The following is a 21,084-nucleotide window of genomic DNA, read 5'->3' as shown; positions in this document are numbered from 1 at the left end:
ATATAGTTTTCCTGTCCAAAATGTGGCTAAAATATTATTACAGTTTTTTGTTTTTCCCCCAGTCTGAAAGTTCAGATTAAAAATGTCGACATTATAGGACAAAAATGACTTAAAATAGTGGCAACTTAGTTAAATGGGATAGAAGTTTGTAAACTAGAAAGCAGACAATTGCCGTTTATATCTGAGTCCCAGAATTGGAAGCAACCTTAATGGTAATTATCTCCAGATATTTCTGGCTTTAGAGAATAGCGTGCAATTAAAGCAATTTTTTTTCTTTCTCTTTTACCCTTAAGAACCTTAGATCACGTTTCTCCATTAGAATGCTTTGGGCTAGGAGAGATCTGGGATCTATCCACTGGGACCTGTTCATTTTATAAATAATGAAACAGGCCCAGGGTAAGCGAGAGAGCAAAGCTGCTGATACAGAGCCAGGACTGGAGGGCCGAGTCCTTGACTGCGACCAGCAGACCTAGCATGAGGGTGGTGCCTGTGGGCGGGGAGCAGAGGGGCAGGGGGTGTCCTGCCATGGTCGGGGCCGCAGGCTCAGCAGCCAGGACTGCCGGGGTTCAAATCCCGGCCCCAGTTCTCTGGCTTTGTTTCCTTGGGCACGTTCCCTACCCTCTCTGTGCCCTAGTCTCCCCATCTGTGCAGTGGGGCTAGCAGGAATGTCCTGATGCCTCCTAGGGTTGTGGTCAGGGCTGACGAGGGAGCACCTAGGCGGGAGCGTGGTGCACACTGAGCACCCGGTGTTACCGGGTAACAGGTAACCTCGTTGTTATCATCATCACGAGCATTGTTGCTCCCCTCTCAGCTTCCCTGCCAGAACAGAGCCCTTCCTCACACTCACACCTGTCACTATATTTTAAAGAAACCATTATGGTTTATGAACAACATTCATATTGGTTGTCAAGCCTTGACATTTGGTAAATTACCTAATTAAAAATCCAGACAATGCAGCACAATTTTTTTTCCCAAATACTAATGCAGTGATGTGGCTGATGTTGTCGAGGTCAGCTTCAGATGAGATTGCAGGCTTTCCTCAACACAAGGGGATGTTGACCAGTGGGGCTTCAGCCGGATGTGAGGCCAGCCACGATGTAGACTGATCATACCGTACCTGCTAGTCTCGTTAAAATGACAGGAGCCCCGCCTGCACTTTGACTAGGAAGTCCTTCTCTCGGCGTTTTATAGATTTTGCAATGTGTAGGAATAATCTCGGTAGCTATCTTTGGTGTGCGCAATTAGTAAGTAATAGAAAGAAGTTAAAGCAAATTCAAGACAGCAAGCTGGTTTCCTACCTCCAAACTTAATATGTTACCAAATAATTGATTTCTGGGGGTGGAAGAAAACTAATTCCTTCATTTTATTTCCCAAAGTGAAGGCATTGGAGTCTTTCAGCAATCTTCTAAACAAAGTCTGTTTGATTCATGTAAGATGTCTCGTGGAGGGCCATTTACAGAAGATAAAGTGGAAGATGTGAAGGCTCTTGTCAAGATTATCCCTGTTTTCTTGGCTTTGATTCCTTACTGGACAGTATATTTTCAAGTGAGTGGTGACAAACAGGTTTCATTTCCTTTATCTCCTATGCAATGTTACCCCGGCACTGGTTTTGGCCATCCCTAGAATGCATAGGGTCTCATGATTTCCATGAGTCTAGGATCTTGGAATCTTGTTTTTAGTTAAGGAGTCATTTTTGCTGATTTAATTGTTTTGAAAACCTTTTCAAAAAAGAAGCTAAGAATGGATATGCTTCTGTTTTTCCAGGCCCCATCTTTTAATTTGATTTCTCATTTGGATAACTGTTAGTTCTTTTTCAAAGTCGATATCCAGACGCGTCTTATGATGACCACATAGTTGACTTGTCTGTTTCCAACCTGAGCCACTGGTCTCTTGTCAGGAGTGGGCTGGGGGAGGGCGACACGCTGAGTGGTTGAGAGGCAGAGCTGTTCCCGTGTAATGACTCTGCTTTTTACACCCAGATGCAGACAACGTATGTTTTACAGAGTCTTCACTTGAAGATTCCGAAAATTTCCAATGTTACAACCACTCCTCATACGGTGAGAACAACTGAAATGATCTGAATATTGTCCCTCGGGGTTTATGTGACAGACGGATTCCTTCTGCCAATAGTAGATGCTTTATAAATGTTAGCAGTTAGCAGGAACTTCGAGCATTCTTATTGAAGTGGGATTTTTACTTATCTCAGAGACTTTTTCCATTGGTTGTATCATTTACTAGATTGACTGATATCAGTTAAACATTAGTTAATATTTTCACCTGCTGCCTTTTCTTTTTCCCACTTAAAGCACACAAAAACAAATGCAGACCCATTTAGAAATGAAACTGGAGCTTTTCTCAGTTCCAGTTTCTTGAAACTGAGACTTTTTTCCTAGGCAGTTATACTTTGTAGACATGAACTGTTCTTGAAATAAGTTTTTCCCATTTGGACATTAGTTATATAATAAGTGACCACTCATATTGCAGAAAAATAAACGTGTCTTATGATTTTAAAATTCTAGTTTCCGGCAGCCTGGCTGACTATGTTCGATGCAGTGCTCATCCTCCTGTTAATTCCCTTAAAGGATAAACTGGTCGATCCCATTTTGAGAAGAAATGGCTTACTCCCGTCATCCTTAAAAAGGATCGCTGTTGGCATGTTCTTTGTAATGTGTTCTGCCTTCGCTGCAGGTAAGATGCAGTTTCTGCCTCATTTCTGCTCACGTCAGCGGTTGTGGGTGATTCAGAATAGGGATCGACCTCCAATTGTGCTCCCTGTTACTCAGGAAGTGCCTGGACTTTATTTTTTTTTATTTTTTTTTTTTTTTAAAGATTTTATTTATTTTATTTTTTCCCCCCAAAGCCCCAGTAGATAGTTGTATGTCATAGCTGCACATCCCTCCAGTTGCTGCATGTGGGACTCGGCCCCAGGATGGACGGAGAAGTGGTGCCTCGATGCACACCCGGGATCCGAACCCGGGCCGCCAGCATTGCAGCGCGCGCACTTAACCACCAAGCCACAGGGCCGGCCCATGGAAGTGCCTGGACTTTAAAAGAGAACGTCTGTGGAGTATTTTAAACCTGAGTGTTGTTCATTTTCTAGTTTTTTGTTATATGAAGTTTAAGTTTTTTCCTAAGGATTATTATTTTTCTGCTCGAACTAAAACCAGTGAAGTGCCCTGGAAAGGGACTTTTGGATTGAATCAAAGGAGGCTTGTTCTCTCCCTATTGATCTAAATTTTAGACAACTGTTGAATGCTGAATAGATGAAATTTTTTAAGTTAAAGGTGTTACATAATTCTCAAAGATGTGAATTCACCCTTAGGTTAATAGGGTTCAGTCTGCCCCTCCACTCTTTGCATGTTTATGGAAAATTTCATCTGTGTTTTCCTGGGGGGAAAGGTTTTATCAAATATATGTTCATGACCAGCCCCCATCTCCTAGGGGGAAAAAAGGTTAAGAGCTAATGTCTGAGTATTCCAACACCAATGAGGAGAGTTGTCCTTTTGGGGGCCCCATGCTGTTTTCATAATTCTTATATAAGTTTAAGTATCTTCTGATAAAGCTGAGATATCGCTGACTCTCTAAACCTACTTGGGAGTTCTTCCTTCATTAATATTTGAAAATTATTGAACTGTAAAATAGCTTAGTTATATAACAAGAAAAGCTGCTATTCCTGAATCAACTATGTATCATCTCCTGTTATGAGGAATTTCATGTTAAGCACTGCTGAGATGGAATTTAATATTCTCCAACAATGCTTCATAGCAGCCTTCATCTGCTATCGCCAGAGCGAACATATTGATGTAGTACTTAATAGTTCTAAAGAAATGAGTCCCTAGGCTTAAGAAATCCATATTCCAGAGACCAGGACATCTTAGGAGACTATTATGTTTTTTCTTGATCAAATAGATACTTAAAGTGAGGTCGTGTCTGACTGGAGTGTTTTCTGTGTGCTTTCCTTACAATTCCGTTTCTCTTCCAGTCCTGTGGCACATGAGGAAGTGAGCAGAGTGAATAAGAACTCAATTAGAGCGGCATCTAATTGCAGGTTTCATTAGGCAGAGTCAGTGAGCAACAGGGCCGTCTGGAGGCACACTGGCCGCGTTGGCGATGGTGTCTGTCTGTCTTGCCGCCTCAGAGCACCTGCCGTGGGCTCAGCTTTGGCCCTAGGGAGCCAGCCCTCTCGGTGCACCGTGACCACACTGGTCGGGTGCCAGGGAAGAGAGTCCTTGTTCTCCCCCTGGGGAAGAGGACATGTCCTTGGGCTCCCAGGCATTTCCTGGTAGATCCTGAATTTGGCCTCCTTTAATTTCATTTTCTCTTTCTGTTTCATTAATGGCCAAATAGCTCGTGTGGGCTGCCCTAAGAACCACAAAGGGCATTCTGGTGGTTTCTGTACATGCTTGTGCAGGAAACAACTGGCAGACAAGTGGCAAGTGCCCAGTCAGGCGTAGCAGTTCTAACTTTTACAAGTGCCAACAAAATACATGGTAGTTCCTCCCAGGGCTGAGCAGTGAGGCTGCCTTCTGCGTGGATGCTGGCGCCTGTGGGGACCTAGGTGCTTGGAACAGTGAGACCACACAGCTCTGAGCTTTCAGCATCTAAATCGATGCCTTAGAAATGGAAAATGCCTACTCTGCTTGTATTCTTAAGAAGGCTTTCTTTGCTAAGTGGCCAGGTATTGGGAAGGAGCTTAACTGTCACTGGTTCTGAGAGCTTCAATATCTCGTAACTTGACTTAAGCACAATTTATTAAATTTAATGTAAGCAGTGACCTGGGTTTTGTATAGTTTTACTTCCAGCTCTAGTGTTGATTATTTAATTGGAACATTGATAAGCTTTGAGTAGAGACCTGAGACTATTATAGCAAACCAAATTTTAATAGAAAAGAAATGATTTTGCCTTGAACTTACTACATTCACTAATAATGTTTGCCTTTTAACTTACTACATTCACCCATAATAAATCAGTGTCTTCCCTTAGTACCACGCCTGCTGTAGTAATTCTTTCTTTGAAGTTTCTCAGATAAGAATCAAGCAGGTGCAAGGGATTTCTTCAAGTCAGCTTAAGAAAAAAAGAAGTGTGTTAATTTGTCAGATTTCTTTTTTCCCTTAAATTGTGCATGTGTTAAATTACTAGCATAATAGATGCTCACTGGAGAAAAGGAAACCTTAGAAACAAAGAAGGAAATAAAAATCAACAGTAATTCCCCCAGAGATGCTCACTCCTAGGATGGTGTGTATCCATCTAGTCTTGTTTTTGTGTCTGTACACATACACCTTCTGTGTTTTTGCAAAAATGAAATTGTATTGTGTAAGCTAATTTGAGCCTGATTAACAAAAAGTAAGTGTAAGAAAACCATAAAAGTATAATAAAAGCTGTGCATGTTAAGTATAAGGAGGTAAAAAAAAATCCCCCAAATACAGATGAGCCGTCACACACACATGCGTACACACACGCTGATATAAGTACTCATAATTCCACCACCCAAGGAATCCACTATGACCATTCTGCAAGTGCACGGGAAAAATTGATACATGATGTTAACACACATATATATTTACTTATACTTCGTCACCTGCTTTTGTAAAAAAAACCTAATGTATCGCGAATATCCTTCCATGTCAGACATTCATCCGAATCTTTTGTTGTTGAGTATTTAGGTTTCTAGTTTTCACTGTTATAGTAATCACCGCAGTGAAATTTCTCTACTTCTCAAATCCCCGGAAGTATAATCACTGCATCCTTTAAGGCTTTTGATAAATTGTCAGAATTGTCTTCCAGGAAGGCAGTAACTCCCACCCATCATCCTGGGACAATGGTACCCGCCGTCGGCCTTTTTGGTCTGCTCGTCACACTTGGTGGTGTCCTGGATGCTGTTGCCCCGGTGGTTTTCAGACGGGAGTCCACGCACGGGCTCCGGGGCCTGGAGAGCACCTGAAGCTGAGCAGAAACATCTCAGTGCCTTTCTGGTCACAGCTTTCCTTAGAAAAGCGTTCAGTACCACTGGTCTACAGCAAGCTTTTAAAGATTTTCATTACACGGTCCATCCATGGTCATGAGAAATATATAGATAAAGTGGAGGGAGACCTAAATTCATCCGTAATCCCACCATCCAACAGTGACCACTACAACTATGTTTAAATCCTCCTAGAACATTTTCCGTTACAGCTAAATTACTTTCTTTTTAAACAAGTGAAACAAGCTCTTCACACGATTTATAACCTACTATTTTTGTATACCATGTACATACCATTTTTCCATGTCAATAATTAAAATTTACATTATGGTTTTTAACAACTACATAATATTCCATTTTGGAATGTACTATCATTTTAAAGCCAGTCCTCTCCTGTTAAATATGACGGTTGATTCCGGTCTGTCCTTACTGCAGACAGTGCTCTGTGTACACCCTGACACGTCCCTGTCTGTGCACTTGTCTCATTGCTTCCTCAGGGTAGATTTCTCGATACAAAAGAGCAGAGCAGAGTGCAACATGTACGAATGCTGATCTTACAGCACCCTTCAGTATATGTTCCTTTCCTATCTGAAGGGTTAGAACATTGTATATCTTTGCTTGAATGTATATTATTAGTGATGTTTTCCCCGAATTTATCAGTCATTACATTCTGTGTACAGTGCATGTGTTGTGCCCAGTTTTCTAGTGGGTTTTTCTTTTTCGTGGTATAGTAATAGATTGTTACTATTCGTAATTTTATGGCATGCTATGTTTTTTGCCCATTTTTTCATTTTCTTTTTAATTTTATTTATGAAGTAGACATTTTATTTATTTATTTATTTACTTTTGAGGAAGATCAGCCCTGAGCTAACATCCACGCTAATCTTCCTCTTTTTGCTGAGGAAGACCGGCTCTGAGCTAACATCTATTGCCAATCCTCCTCCTTTTTTTTCCCCAAAGCCCCAGTAGATAGTTGTATGTCATAGTTGCACATCCTTCTAGTTGCTGTATGTGGGACACGGCCTCAGCATGGCCAGAGAAGCGGTGCGTCAGTGCGCGCCCGGGATCCGAACCCGGGCGGCCAGTAGCGGAGCACACGCACTTAACCGCTAAGCCACGGGGCTGGCCCTAATTTTATTTATGATATCTTGCAGAGTTTTCTTTTAGGTCATGTACATTTTATGTTAGGTTTATTCTTAACTGCTTTATGTGTTTTTGGTTTCTCATATATGGGATTTTTAAAAATTCTGAGTTGCAACGAATCATTTTCAAATCGTCATCTTCAGATAACATAGTTCCTTTTCCTCCTTCTTGATAATTCTGCCTCTTTTCTCCTTTCGTTGGGCAGTGTTGTCTGGACTTTCTCTAAGGCGTAGATGACGGTGGTGATAAATATCCTCCTCCCGTCCCTGCCTGTAACAGCGGCATCTCTAGACGTTCCTGTGACGTTCGCTGTTTACCATTGACCCTCAGTTTGAGATATCTGTTCGTGATGATGTTAAATATCTCACCTTTATTTCACCTTTGCTGAGTATGTTTGGCAGAAATGAATGTTGAATTTTTCTCAAATATCTTATGTTCGTTTCTAAGAGGATTACATGTCCCCCATGTGTTTTATTTATATTAACTTCTGATATTTAACTCTTCCTGCATTTCTAAAATCAACCCTGTTCATTAATGGGATGACTGGTGGTTTGATTGGCATCTGTGGCTGTTTTATTTAGCACCTGTGCATCTCTCTATAATTGAGGTCAGTCTGTGGCCTGATGTCAGGGTCACACAGCCTTGTAAACAGAGTTGGTGAACTCCCACTTCTGTGGGCAGGGAGCATTTTAACAGGGTGAGAATTACCTATCCACTCCCAGGAAGCTCCAGCTCTTTGCCTAGAAAATGATGTGAGCCCATACCTCTCTGAGAGGAAATGTGGTAACCTTTTACTTCTCCTCAGTTTTGTGTAGATTTTTTTCTCCCTTGAATCACTTAAGCTCTTTTTTTTTTTTAATGTCCTGAGTAAACGATTCATTTTATTGAGTTTTAGAAAAATTATTAGAGTGGAGATAAAAATAGTCTTTTAAATAAATCTGTTGTGGTTCCTCTCTCATTGCTAGTTTCATGTATGTATGTGCTCTTTTTTATTAAACTCACCAAAACTGTGCATTTTATGCTTGTGCTATAGAAGTATCTCTTGAATTTATCAATTTAACTGTATCTCTGTTTTCTGAGTGAAATGAAGAATGAAGAAAGTAATGTCTTTCTATTACCTTGGGTTTGTTTTGTGATTTTTTCTCTCTCGTTTGTTGAGTTAAATTCTTCGTTTACTTTTCTTTGTTCTTTCCTCTTTAACAGTGAAAACCAGGTAACAGTATGAGTTTGCCTGTTCCTGCTGCTCTGTCACAGTCTCATGTGCTTGGATTTCTTGTAGTGTTTTCTTTGTTGGTTTCTAAGAATATTGAAACTGTGGTTTTTGTTTCCTTTTTGATCCACAAGTCATTTCAGAGAATTTTCCTTTCCCAGTGTTGATGTTTGTGTCTGTCCATTTATTGGTGATATCTGGTCCCGTTGTGGAGTTGGGAGAGAGCGCGGCTTTATAATTCCTGCATTGAGGAGTTCCGGGTTCCTTTGGGCCTAATAGCACTTTCTGAACGTGTTTGTCGGGAGCTGGGTGGGATGGTTCGTCTGTTGTAGTGTGGTTGGCTCTGTTAGATCCTTGGTAGCAGGTGTCCGCATGCCTCTGGGGGCCTGGGTCATGTGGATGAGTGCACGGTCCAGGACCTCGACAGTCTGGTGAATGGGAGGCAGGGCCGGTGCAAGCCCTCTCTAAACACTGTGGCTTGTGAGAACAAAGCCCTGAGAGGCATGGATCTCGTGTCTGTCCGCTTCCTTCAGTGAATCAAACTGAATGCTTCGCTGTGTCAATGAAGTTCAGGGCCTGGGTTTCCCTTTGTGTCTCTGGATTGGGACCCTCACGCCAAGCAAAGCCTTATTTTTGTCTCCTTGTTCTGACGAGGACCGAGAGGCGTGTTTCTGTCCGATTCTCACTGTGTTTCTAGCAGATGATGCTGTTTTACTTATAAAGGTTTACAGCTCATGTTTTCTCTGGGGATGGTATGTGTCGTCCACAGCAAAAGTGCCCTTTGGAAGGGAGGCGTGCACGTGGCGTCCCTCACGCTGGGTTTGAAGCCCAGGCTTACTCTGCTGGTCCAGTCTCCAAGACTCAACCTCGTTGTCTTCTTAGGAGCCTGCTGGTGTCTCTCTCTGGCTTGCTGTGGATAATAAATGAGGTGTAGTGTCTGTAAGCAGTGAGCAAAGGACGCACGTTAACACCGAGAGCACTCCTTGAACAGCGCCTGTTTGTTCTCTTTGGAGTGTTTGTCTGAATCTCTCTGCCCTGGCGTCCTGGTTGTCACCCTTCTTTCTCCATGAATCCACCCCTGTGTCTGGGCCGTCCTTTCTTTTTTTTTCTTTCTTTTTGGTGAAGAAGATTCACCCTGAGCTAACATCTGTGCCAATCTTCTTCTATTTTGTATGTGGGGTCGCCGCTATAGCATGGCCACCGATGAGCGGTATAGGTCTGCACCCGGGATCCAAACCCGGGCCCCAGAACTGGAACGCGCTGAACTTAACCACTAGGCCACGGGGCCAGCCCCCGGGGCCAGCCTTTCTTTGACTCACAACTTTGCCTTGCATTAGCTCCAATGTTTCATCTCATCCTCAGTGTTCAGTTTTGTTTTGTTGTTGGACCCCATGTGAGTTTATGCCCTTAATTGAAGACTTTGGCCCATTTATGGCAAGGATGCTGTGTTGGTTGTTCCAGCATCTTCTTTTATCTTCGTTTATAGTGATGCTTCCTGGTTGCTTCCCTGTTATTAACTGGTCATGACGACGGCCTCTTTCGGCCTGTTCCGGCCTCCTCAGGAGCCTCAGGTGTTGGTGAAGGCCTCCTTCCCCCACCAGCAGCTGCTTCTGTCAGCTTCTCGGGACGCGCTCCCGGCCTGTGCTGTGTCCTGCAGCATTCGTCACGCCTCTGCATCCTTCTCCAGTCCTGCCAACGAGCAACTTTTATCTCCCATGTTCTCTTAAGTTGGACTCCTTACATGTGACTCGTTAGACAACACCCCTTAGTTTCTGGTCCCTTTTCACCCTCAGTCTTCACAGACTCTGTGTTTTCTTGAGTAATAAGGAGCACAGAGCAGATCCTGGCTGACAGTTGTCTTCCCTTCTCTGCCAGAACTTTGCCAGAAGTCGACAGTATCTCTTCTCTTCATGTACTCAGTCTGTGTACTGTCCCCACCAGTACCCACCACACACACACACACACACACACACACACACACACACACACACACACACACACACACACACACACACACACACACACACACACAGGTTTGCCTTTCCTGTGAAGGACTGAAGTCTTACCCAGTGTCAGTATTTATTCCCCCAGAACAGGTGGAGTGGCTCCCTTCCCTGTAGGCCTAACTGCACTTGAATTGCACTGGGACCCTTCCAGCTGGAGGGCTGGTGGCCGGTGCAGTGACCTGGCAGCTGGGGGGGAGGAGGCGGGACCGAGGGGAAGCCCGTTGCACTTGATCCTGTGCACTTGAGGACTCCAGCCAGGCGAAAGCTGTTGCCCCGTTAGTGCTGCCCACTGCCCCTCAGGGAGGAGCTGTCACTTGTGGACAAGGCCCTTGCCGCCGCCAGCCATGTCCTAAGATCACCACTGGGCACTGCCACACCTCAAATGCCCTCTTCAGAGCAGCCTGAGCTCTAAATAGCCTGCTCTGCACCCCCCGGGTCTGCGTCTGAGTTTCTCGGTCTGAGTCTGCGTTTCTCAGTCGGAGGACGGGGCTGAGGGCTAGGTCCCCTCAGCTCACCTCCGGGAGGAGACACGGGCTTCTGAGGGGAGTGAGCCGGGAAGTGTCTGTACCTTGGTCCTTGGAAACATTTTCTCTTTGCTTGGGCACTTCACTTTAGATGTGGTTTGGGGTATGGATTCCAGAGCTTTTCTTCTCGTCACCCTGTCAATCAAATCCTGGTCCTCTCACCCAGACTCTCGTCCCTCCTCAGACCCATGGTTGTAAATACGTGTATTTTTATATGTGCCTTAAATATTAGGGTCCATTATTTCCTTTGCAGTTAGAATTCTTTAAAAACAAGACTTGGTGACATCTTTAACTTAAGAACTTGTCCTACAAATTGTCATTTTTAAACTTTATTTTGATTTTTTTGTTTTATAAAGAGTCACTGTCTCTGCTCTTGCATATCTTCCCATGTCTTTCTGTTGCACTTGACAGGTGACCAACAATTTGGTGCAGTCTCGGTGCTGCTGAGAGCAGAAGTTGAGTTGGAAAGTTCAGTTTACTTTGTTGTTAAGGTTAAGCCCGCCTGTACAAGGAAACCAGCATTATTATTAGCAGCCATGGTTGTAATAGTAATGATAGTAAATCAGTGGGTCAGCTTAAATCCATTACCATGATGGGAAAAATATGTCAAAATTTATTACCTTCTGATAAGTAAAATAGCGTTATTAATCTTTCATTGCAGGACTATTAGCTTTCCCCACTCCTCCTTTTAAAAGAAACAAAAGGAATATAGGTTGTGAGCAATCCAGATATTTGAGGATTGAATTAAACATGTTGAGCATCTATTTTATAAAGCACTGTAAAAACGCCCAAATGAAATAGGTGTGGTATGACCTCTATTTTTCAGGAACCTACTTAGGAAGCTGAAAGCTGGGAGATTCCTAGATCGAGTGGTTTGGGGAGAAGCTGTGTCATTGGGCATTATCCTTCCATGTATTTTTCAGAATAATCAATAAGCACCTTGTAGCAAACATCTGGTTTTTTAGTTTAATTGCAAATGTTAACTAATGCTCTCTTAACCTACTTATGTATTCTAGGAATTTTGGAAAGCAAGAGGCTGGACCTTGTTAAGGAGAAAACCATTAATCAGACCATTGGAAATGTCGTTTATTTTGCTGCCGACTTGCCAATATGGTGGCAGGTCCCACAGTACGTGCTGATTGGTGTCAGTGAGATATTTGCAAGCATAGCAGGTAAGGTTCATGTCAGAGGTGTCTGGGTCTAGTCTAGGCGTAAGATAACAAAAGCCATACTGTTTTCTTACGTGTTAGAATTATTGAGACAGAAATAGCACAGTGCTATTGTATGTTTGGGCAGGCAGTTGTGGTTCAGAACATGGATTGTAAATAAACAGTACGACTATGTCTGAGGTTCTCATTTCTTGGTATAAAAACAAGATTCCCAAAACATTTCCATGACATTCATCCCCTGCCATAGAGAGGCCGCAGGAGAGAGGAAAAGAAGGAAAAACCTATTGGGCGGCTTTCCCTGGGCCTGGCGCTTCTAACAGACCCTGCAGTTACGCTGTGGCAGCCGGTCCAAGGGATGTGAATCACAGCTGTGCTCTCAGTGTTTCTGTTCAGATTTGTATAAGTGTGCAAACCCAATTTTGAAAAACATGTTCCCACAGGCCTCTCTTTCTCCATTAGTGGGAGTCTGTGGTGCTTTGGACAAGTGTGTTCTGTGCAGACCTGTTTCCACTGCTGGGAGCGACGGAGGGAGAAAATTAGTGATGACCAGAGTCGATGGGTCATGTGGGCACTAGGAGACGATCATTTTCACCTCTCCTCACGTCTCACAAAACTCAGGCAGAATTGGCTAATGAATTTGCGAAGGGCATACATCAAACAGAACAGTCCTCCATTTAGAACACTCTGCACATCTCAATGTCTAGTTATTACACAAATCGGAATTTCTGGATGTGCCTGTTTTAAAAAATCGTTTTAAAATATATTGCTTTATGATAGAATTCTTAAGTAGATGCCCCATTTTAGTGTACGTACTTTGTTTTCAAACTCCCATTAGTTGAGAATATAGGAAAGTTTTGCTTCTTTAATCTCTTTCTTTCCATAAGGAATAAGAAATTCTAAGAGCTGACAAATCAAATTTACCTTCAGGTTTGAGAGCAAGGAGTTTACTTTCTACCCTCCTTGAGATGTTTTAGGAATTGTCGCAGTGAACAGGAGAGTGAGCAGCTAGCTCTTAGCCAGTGATTGCTTGAACTTGTGTAAGTACTGACTTCAAAACAGGGAAGGGAGTTGCACTACTTAGAGCTCCAAGTCCCCATTGGACCTCTGCTGCTTCTGCCGTATTTAGGCGGGAGCGTCGATGCGACCTCGTCTCACAAAAGCGCCTCCTTTCCTTCCTGTAGGTCTGGAATTCGCATATTCCGCCGCGCCCAAGTCCATGCAGAGCGCCATAATGGGCTTGTTCTTTTTCTTCTCTGGCGTCGGCTCCTTCGTGGGCTCAGGACTGTTGGCGCTGGTGTCCATCAAAGCCATCGGATGGATGAGCAACCACACAGACTTCGGTGAGAGCGGCGGGCCGTCTTTTTGAAAATGACCGGTGACAAAAACCACGGGTCTCAGGCTGTGGTGGAAGGTTTGTGAGTGAGTGAGGTTGTCTGAGTGCGGTTAGGCTGTCCCCAGAGCTACTGTGCACTGTGCCCTGAGCTGCATCACACACTCCCATCGTTTCGTTTACTCGCGTCGTTAGCAGTTTCTGAGAGACAGGAAAGCCTCTCTCTCCCCCAGTGGCCAGGTCAGTCGACTGCTACACTATTGCTGTTTACTTGGAATATCTGTGATGAATAGACTGCTTCTCTACCTTAATGTCCAGCACTACTTTTATGAGGCAAGTAAAATCTGTATCACAAATTTTCCTTCATTTACCTTGGGTTTTTTTTTTTCTTTTCCTGACAGTACCTTTTAATTTTCTGCTATTAAAAAAACCCATATAATAAATGGGCTTTTTTTCTAGTAAACAAATATTACTCATGATCAATCACAATGGGATTTTACAGCTAATACCAGTAGGTGGCATCTTGGGGTATTGAACAAATTCACTCACAAAAGATGAGCGTTTTGCCGTTTCCAGATTTATGATAGCTTTTAAATGGACCCAGGAGATGAAGGTGTCTTTCTTTTCTTTTGTGTTTTACTTATGAAAACAACCTTATTCCTTTGTCTTGTATAACTGTGTAGCATTTGCTCAGATCCAGTGGTACCGAGCCAGTTTTAGGTTATAAATCCCCTTGAAAGTCTGATGAAAGCTTAGAGACTTTGCTCTAGAAATTGCAGAATTCCAGAAGCCCTTCCATTATTGAATTAAATTTCCTGTCCTAAGGGATGCATTTAGGCCTATGGAGTCCTGATGTAACTTCCAGAAACCCATGCCACCCCCGCCGCCCCCAGGGCGCTGTCAGGATGTGCTCCTTGGTTGGAGTGAGTCTGCGTGGCAGGCTTGGGCCTGGGTGCACTGGGAGAACAGGCAGGTCTGGGGCTGTGGCTTTCATTCCCAGAACCCTTGGAGGATAAACGGCCCTGCATAAGGTCCAGGTACACAGTGGGTTCTGAGCATTCTCCTGAGATTCCTGCATTCACAGAATCTACTGTGTACATGGGACAACCTCCTTCAAAGAGAGACTTGTTACAGAGACCAAAGCCCTGTAGTTCTTAAGGTGTTGATTTTATTTCATAGTTTTTGTTTTATTTCTAAATGTATCACAAAGGATTGATTGGTTTTGTCACTCTCATTGCTTTCCAGCGATTTGATCCCCTCATTGCTAACTTAATCTCACAGTTTACCTGTCACTCATCATTTGTTTCTGACAGGTTACTTTTAAACTTTGCATCCTGAGGTTCGTCTCCAGTACTCGTGCATCCAGCACACATGTGCAGGGGTTAGACCTGGTTCTGTTTGTTGATGTTATTTTCACGAGAGGGACATGATGTGTAGTGTTTTCTCAGACAGCCCCCACACCGCATCCAGCAGCACACGGGGTCCCTCCTGGTTTTTACGTCAAGAAGGAGAGTTTGTGTCAGTCCTGCGCGTAGCCCCATGTCCTGGGTGGGGAGTTAGGACAGTGATGTGGGTGTCAGCTCCCTCTCGTTCGGGGGCAGATGCTGTCAGAGGCGGCTGATGCAGGGAGAAAGTGGCACCAGGGAACCCCCGCCCCCCAAAGAGAGATTCTTCTCTAGAAGGAGCGGCACACGTAATCCCAGATTTCACGTCTTCCCTCAGCTTCTCTCTGCGCCCCCCCCCCCCCCCCCCCGCATCCGTGTCCCGGTGAGTGGTGCAGCGGCTGGAGGTGGAGCTGGCTCAGCATCTCAGGATTGACGCCTGAAACAGCTTCCCGTGGGGTCACGGGGCTGAGGTCAAGGACGAGCCCCCAGATTCTCCTGTCGGTTTCCTTCTCTGCCTGTCCTGGGGGGGCTGGCTGCTGTTCTTGTTGATGATTATGGTTATTAGATTGGGGTTAACATTCGTACTGTGCAGTGCGCTGGTCTTAAGTGCACAGCCTGACGTGTTTTTACTCCAGATTGAAATGCAGAACATTTCGAAAGGCTTCCTGTGTCCTTTCTCAGCTAACCCCCGTCCCCCCAAAATCACACTGTCCCACGTCAGCACTCTGAGCCTCATCTGTACTGGTGCTCCGTCGTGGCTGTCTCCACTTGGCACTTACATCCAGGAGAGGCATCCCCAGTAATGAGATCTCTGTTGTTTCTGAGGGGTGTCCACTGTACGAATATGTCACAGTTTATTCGTCCCTCCTGCTACTGAGAGGTGTTCCCGATGTTTCCAGTTTGGGGCTGCCTTGAATCAAGCTGCTGGGAACTCTAATGAATGTTTGGTGGACATATGAGCTCGTTTCTTTTATTTATTTATTTATTTATTTATTTTTTCCCCCAAAGCCCCAGTAGATAGTTGTATGTCATAGCTGCACATCCTTCTAGTTGCTGTATGTGGGACGCGGCCTCAGCATAGCCGGAGAAGCGGTGCGTCCGTGCGCGCCCAGGATCCGAACCCGGGCCGCCAGCAGCGGAGCACGCGCACTTAACCATTAAGCCACGGGGCCGGCCCATGAGCTCGTTTCTTTGGGGCCTGAAAGTCGATGTTATCAAATGTAAAACTCGTGTTTACCACCTTTGTATGGGGCTCTCCTGCAGTATGTGAAGAGGCCCAGGAAGGTACAGGGGGGTTCCTCTTAGGTGTGGCCCCGTTTCTGAATACCCTTCCTCATCCCAAACCGGACTGACTGCGGGGGAACGGTGTACATTTCTCTTTGCCCCGCGGGATAAACCCGGTGTACAGTCTACCTGGCCTGCCAGCTTTGAGCTCTGGAAGTTTTAGTTTTATTTATTTATTTATTTTAAGTTTATTTATTTATTTCTCCCCAAAGCCCCAGCAGATAGTTGTAGGTCATAGCTGCACATCCTTCTAGTTGCTGTATGTGGGACGCGGCCTCAGCATGGCTGGAGAAGCGGTGCGTTGGTGCGCGCCTGGGATCCGAACCCGGGCCCCCAGCAGCGGAGCGCGTGCACTTAACCACTAAGCCACGGGGCCGGCCCTGAGCTTTGGGAGTTTTAAATGATCATCTCTTTAATTTGGGGAGATTCCTATGTCAAAATCAGCACGTAGAATGACATCATTGATATTTTGACAACAGCTTTGTGGTGGCATCAAATGCTAACACTGTGGTAGTGGTGCCAGCAGACACAGGGCTCCCTGAAGCGGGCTGTCTCTGTGTCCAGGACAGAGCCAGCACGTAGTGAGGACCTACATCACTACTATAAGTGTCTGTCGGATCAATAAAGCCCAGTCTGACCGAAATTAAAGGTATTACGAGATCTCTTCTGAAAACAATAAACGCAGGAAATCGTTGTCTACAGCCTGTGTGAATGAGGATTTCTTAAAAATGTGTAAGTGCTCATTGTACAAACGTGTGTTATAGCCGTTCGTTAATTCCGTGTATTTGATAAAAGCATTGTTAAACATCTAATATTGGTGAGTTCAGGTAGAAACAGGAAGTTCCAGAATAACCCAGCTTTACAGGGAGCTTTGGAGGAAAGGAAGTCGCACTTTTTTAATAAACAGATTGAGAGCTGCTCTGAGGCCGTCGGCACTCACAGCAGCTTTCATTCTGAGATGCTGGCCCCCTGTAGGGACACTGCTGACCAGAGAGCTCCCTGCTCGCCTGTCAGAGACGTGTCGGGTCCTCCTCAGTGGGTGACCAGCGGTGTAAATGGTGCGCCATCCTCGGGCCGTGAGGATGAGGCAGGGTTGCCTGGTGGTGTGGTCAGTCTGCAGGGAGCACAGGGTGACGGGCTGTGAGTGGCTCTGGACGTTTCCTTACAAACTGTCCTACATTTTCTACACACTCACCCTCCCTGCATCTCCATGTTGAGTGGTCGTGGTCAGTTCTCCACTGAAAGACTATCGGTTTACAGACCTGACGGCACTGGGCCTGTGTGCAGAGTGGAGATCGTAATGATGGCAGGCCCTGAGGATGCCTCGTTGGGTCCCAGCTACTGTCCGCATACGTTACCTACACGTTTACCCCGTATGAGCACACTTTCCAGCAGGTACAGTGTTTCCCCCTTTCACAGATGAGGAAGCTGGGCCCAGAGATACCAAGCCACTCACGCTTGAACCTTGTTGGTTGAGCCCACGGTCCACGACTGTAACCCCTTCAGCCTCCTCGGGATTAATGGGAACCAGATGGAGCACCGCGTGTGCCCTGCCTCACGTGACGCTTGGGGCAGAGTCGAGCATTCAGCGTGTTAGCTGTTAGGGCTAAAGTACACACCTGCATCAACTTGAGGGTGCTAAAACCTGGAGATTTTTAGGAAAAATTAAAAAGCAAACTTGTGTCTTCCTGTAGTATGTGGAATGTAAGTTCAGCCGATTGCCTGGCTCATAAAGGGCCCCTTGGCGTGTCGTGTGTGTCAGTGAACCTCGAGCTGGATCAGGACTCAGCCGGCCGTGCTGTCAGGCTGTGTTCCCCTGTTGTCTGTGCTGTCACGTGTCCGCATTCTGTACCCGAGTTAGGAAGACAGCCGCTTGGGATCTGGTGTGGAGCGAGTCAGGTACTCCCTGCTTGTCTTCGCGCCCCTCCTGGGAAACGTCAGTTCTGCGTGCCGGTGTGACTATGACCCTAGGAAATTCCCTCCCACAGTCGAGGGGGAAACGCTGCGTGAAAACAGACTGAACGGAAATACACCATCTGCCAGATGCTGCTTCTGGTGGCAAGAACACGGGAAGGTAGTTTTTCCCACATTTTGTGTGTGGGAAAAAAAACATAACAAACAAGAGAAAAGACTTGCCGTTTTTTCTCTTGCGGCTGGTTCTTCCGAGGTGGACGTGTGGCTCACACTTTCCGTTAGTCCTCATCTCATCCATCTTCTCAGACTCGTCCCCCTGGCCCCGTGCAGGTTCCTGGGTGTGTGCTAGACGTAGGGTATGTCCCTGCCTTTCGTTGTCAGGCACTCCGGGAGCCTCGTCCTTTTATCTCACAAGGGAGAGACGCTGGAGTTGGACGCGCAGGAGGGGTCGAGTCAGAGCCCCGATCCGGAGCCTGGGTTAGAGATGTGGCTGGCGTGAGAGTGGCTTGTGCAGTGTTTTTGGAAATAAAATGCTTGTGTATTTTGAATTACAGAGATATGATTGTTCTTTTTTTTATGACCACAGTTAGAATTCATCCTGACCTTAGTAGGAAGCAAATGAAATAGATAAAATCTTGTAAAGTATCTAAGTGCAGCTCACGTGCCTCTTTTTCTCTTGTTTCTTTAGGTAACATTAACGGCTGCTATTTGAACTACTACTTTTTTCTTCTGGCTGCTATTCAAGGAGGCACCCTCCTGCTTTTCCTTATTGTTTCTGTGAGATACGACCGCCAGCGATCACGAGCGAATGGAACGCCCGCCAGCAGAAGGACCTGACGCGTCTGAGGTCCGGTCGGGTCTCAGACTTTAACCGATGGCAAGTTACTGGCTGGCGGTGCTCTGAGAAGAGGCAGGACTTCAGGTCACCGTAAACGTCAGACTTTCTTAAAACTTGCATGGTAGCTGGTTTGGTTTCTTCTTTCCTTCGGCCCCGATGGACGAAGCGCTTCACGTGGCTCGTCTCCGGTCCCACTGGGCCCTCTGGGAGCAGCAGTGCAGGCGTCTTGAAGATCTGCTAATCCTGCCGCTGGTTTCCTCCAACAGACTCACCAGTGGAGCTCACAGAGTCTTGGAGACGACACGTCAGTTGGTTGGCATCTCAGTATTTTAAACAAATGTATTCATCTCCTTCCCACAAACCTTATGATCTCACTTTTTTTTTCTTTTTGATTAATAAACAGCTACTTATGTTGAAGAAAGGGAAGATGTTTTAAGAGGTGAAATTGTGGTCAGATGCTGTCAAGATGTTATCTAGAGGTCAAGTGTATGGTTTCTTTCTTAAGCCGCGAATCTTGCCATTGCCAGCTTCTTTGGTACAGGCCGGTAGTGAATATATTTTTTCTGCTGCTTCAGACGATACTTATTTTTTAAACTATTGACATTGCTTTTTTTCCTCAAGTCAGAACACGCAACAGGAAATCTTTAAGAGCACGTGTCCTATCTCAAGCTGCAGACAGCCTGGAGGGCATTTGGAACCTTGCCTGGTCAGTTCTTGTGTATCTGGGCACCACCAAGACTGAAAACTGATTATTGGGGGTGTAAGGAAAACGAGCTTTCAACAGAATGAGTGTAATAAAGATAATTGCAAGTGTTAAACGTGAACTTGAACTGTTTGCCAGCCACTCACTTTTGTATTGTTTTACATGTACGTGGGGGTTCTAGTTTTGTTAAATAAACTATTCTTTATTTGTTGCTGTATTTTTGGTATAACTTTATTACAAAAAGCACCTCAAATTTGAGACCCGTTAACCGGTCCCTTGCGTGGTTTGTCCACAGTCTTTGTTTATTTGGCATTTACACAAGGATATCAAGAGAATTCATAAACCGTCACATGGATGGTGTATGGTTTGCTGAGTCAGGAATTGACGAACATCAGGGAAGGACACCTGTTCTGGACACAGCTGTCAGGTTTCCAAGGTGTCGTGAGTCTTAAGCCTGCTCTGTATTAACATATGGTTTTATATTTGGGGAAAACAAGCAGACACAAAAACCCCCCTTATTTATTTTTTTTGTAATACAAAGTGTAGAAAAACTGCAGAAAAATATGAGGAAATCTTTTTGACCCGTTAGGCCAGACTGAAGACAGATGACTTGGGGCAGCACGGGTTCTCTGTGGGGCCGGAGGTGGGAGTTTGGGTTACGGGCAGGGGGAGGTGTTGAAAGCACCGCTCTTGGAAATACATTATCCCCTAGAGGTATAATGCATGTCTTCAGGGTATACTGCGTATTGAAAACCATTAACCCATGCTGTCAGAAGGTACGTTGTCACTGTAGGGAGTTAGCCATGAAAGGGAACAAAGGAGGAGTCACGAGAGCGCTTCAGCCTTCCCGTCACGTGGTGTTGACTCCTGGGCACATGGAGGCAGGAGGTGAAGGGCCAGGTCCTCGCCCAGCCTCCTGGGCCTTACATGGGCGCCCACCACAGACCCAGGGCAGGGCTGGGAGCGGACCGCCCATGGAATCCATCCAGGTACAGAGCTGGAAACGCCCTCGGTGTGATTAAGGGGAACCTCTCCAGAAGGTTAGTTGAAAGTCTGACAAAGCGATCAGAGGAACAACCTTTTAATCTTGCAGCTGATTCTAGATAGTGAGTAATGGGGTTCACCCTGTGGCACTGAAGAGTAACTGAATAAATAAGTACACAAAACCAGTGTGCTGTTGGGAGGTTTATAAAGAGTATGTGCCTGCCCTCAAGACTGCGTCCTTAACCTGTTTCTCTCGGCCTCATAAAGCAAACGTGAGTTCACTCTGAGGAGACGCTCACAGCTGCTTCCCCTCCTTGACGGAGGACGGGCCAGAGCTCTGCATTTCTGCACGGTATCCTGGGTAGATTTACAGAGGAGGTTTTAATAAGACAGCTTTTCCACAGGAGTGTATGGTCCTTCTGGTTTCAAACAGGGACCTGTCCAGCCTCTGTTGGTTCCATTCAAGTGCCACTCCATCCATACGTCCTGCTTTAACCTGCCAGGGGGTTCCGCTTCCCAGGGCCTGCTGGAGCACCTCGCCTTCTTAATATCCAGAGGTCGAGATGCCCTCTTCCTGGTAGACGGGGAAAGCACAGCACTGTGGATATAACGTTGCAAAGTTTCAAAACAGCGAG

At 45.4% G+C, this 21,084-nt stretch overlaps 1 protein-coding gene across 2 annotated transcripts in view; it reads left to right on the top strand.

Annotated features, from left to right (window-relative positions):
• The window catches only part of SLC15A4 (solute carrier family 15 member 4), a 29,148-nt gene extending 9,466 nt beyond the window's left edge, over positions 1 to 19,682 (top strand). The window contains exons 3-8 of one of the 2 annotated variants that reach the window (XM_087423462.1): positions 1,377 to 1,545; positions 1,980 to 2,057; positions 2,583 to 2,688; positions 11,859 to 12,014; positions 13,193 to 13,351; positions 18,613 to 19,682. In XM_087423462.1, the coding sequence (XP_087279588.1) occupies positions 1,377 to 1,545; positions 1,980 to 2,057; positions 2,583 to 2,688; positions 11,859 to 12,014; positions 13,193 to 13,351; positions 18,613 to 18,761 (817 nt within the window). In that variant the 3' untranslated portion in view covers positions 18,762 to 19,682. Of the gene's footprint in view, positions 1 to 1,376; positions 1,546 to 1,979; positions 2,058 to 2,519; positions 2,689 to 11,858; positions 12,015 to 13,192; positions 13,352 to 18,612 lie in introns of both variants that reach the window. The other variant, XM_004430152.3, reaches the window with a different exon arrangement.
• The last annotated feature ends 1,402 nt before the right edge of the window (positions 19,683 to 21,084 follow it).

This window comes from Ceratotherium simum, chromosome 35 (genome assembly GCF_057802395.1).
Source record: "Ceratotherium simum simum isolate JZ-2026a chromosome 35, ASM5780239v1, whole genome shotgun sequence".
Taxonomy (NCBI): Eukaryota; Metazoa; Chordata; class Mammalia; order Perissodactyla; family Rhinocerotidae; genus Ceratotherium; species Ceratotherium simum.
This window is presented reverse-complemented; position numbering and strand designations above follow the sequence as displayed.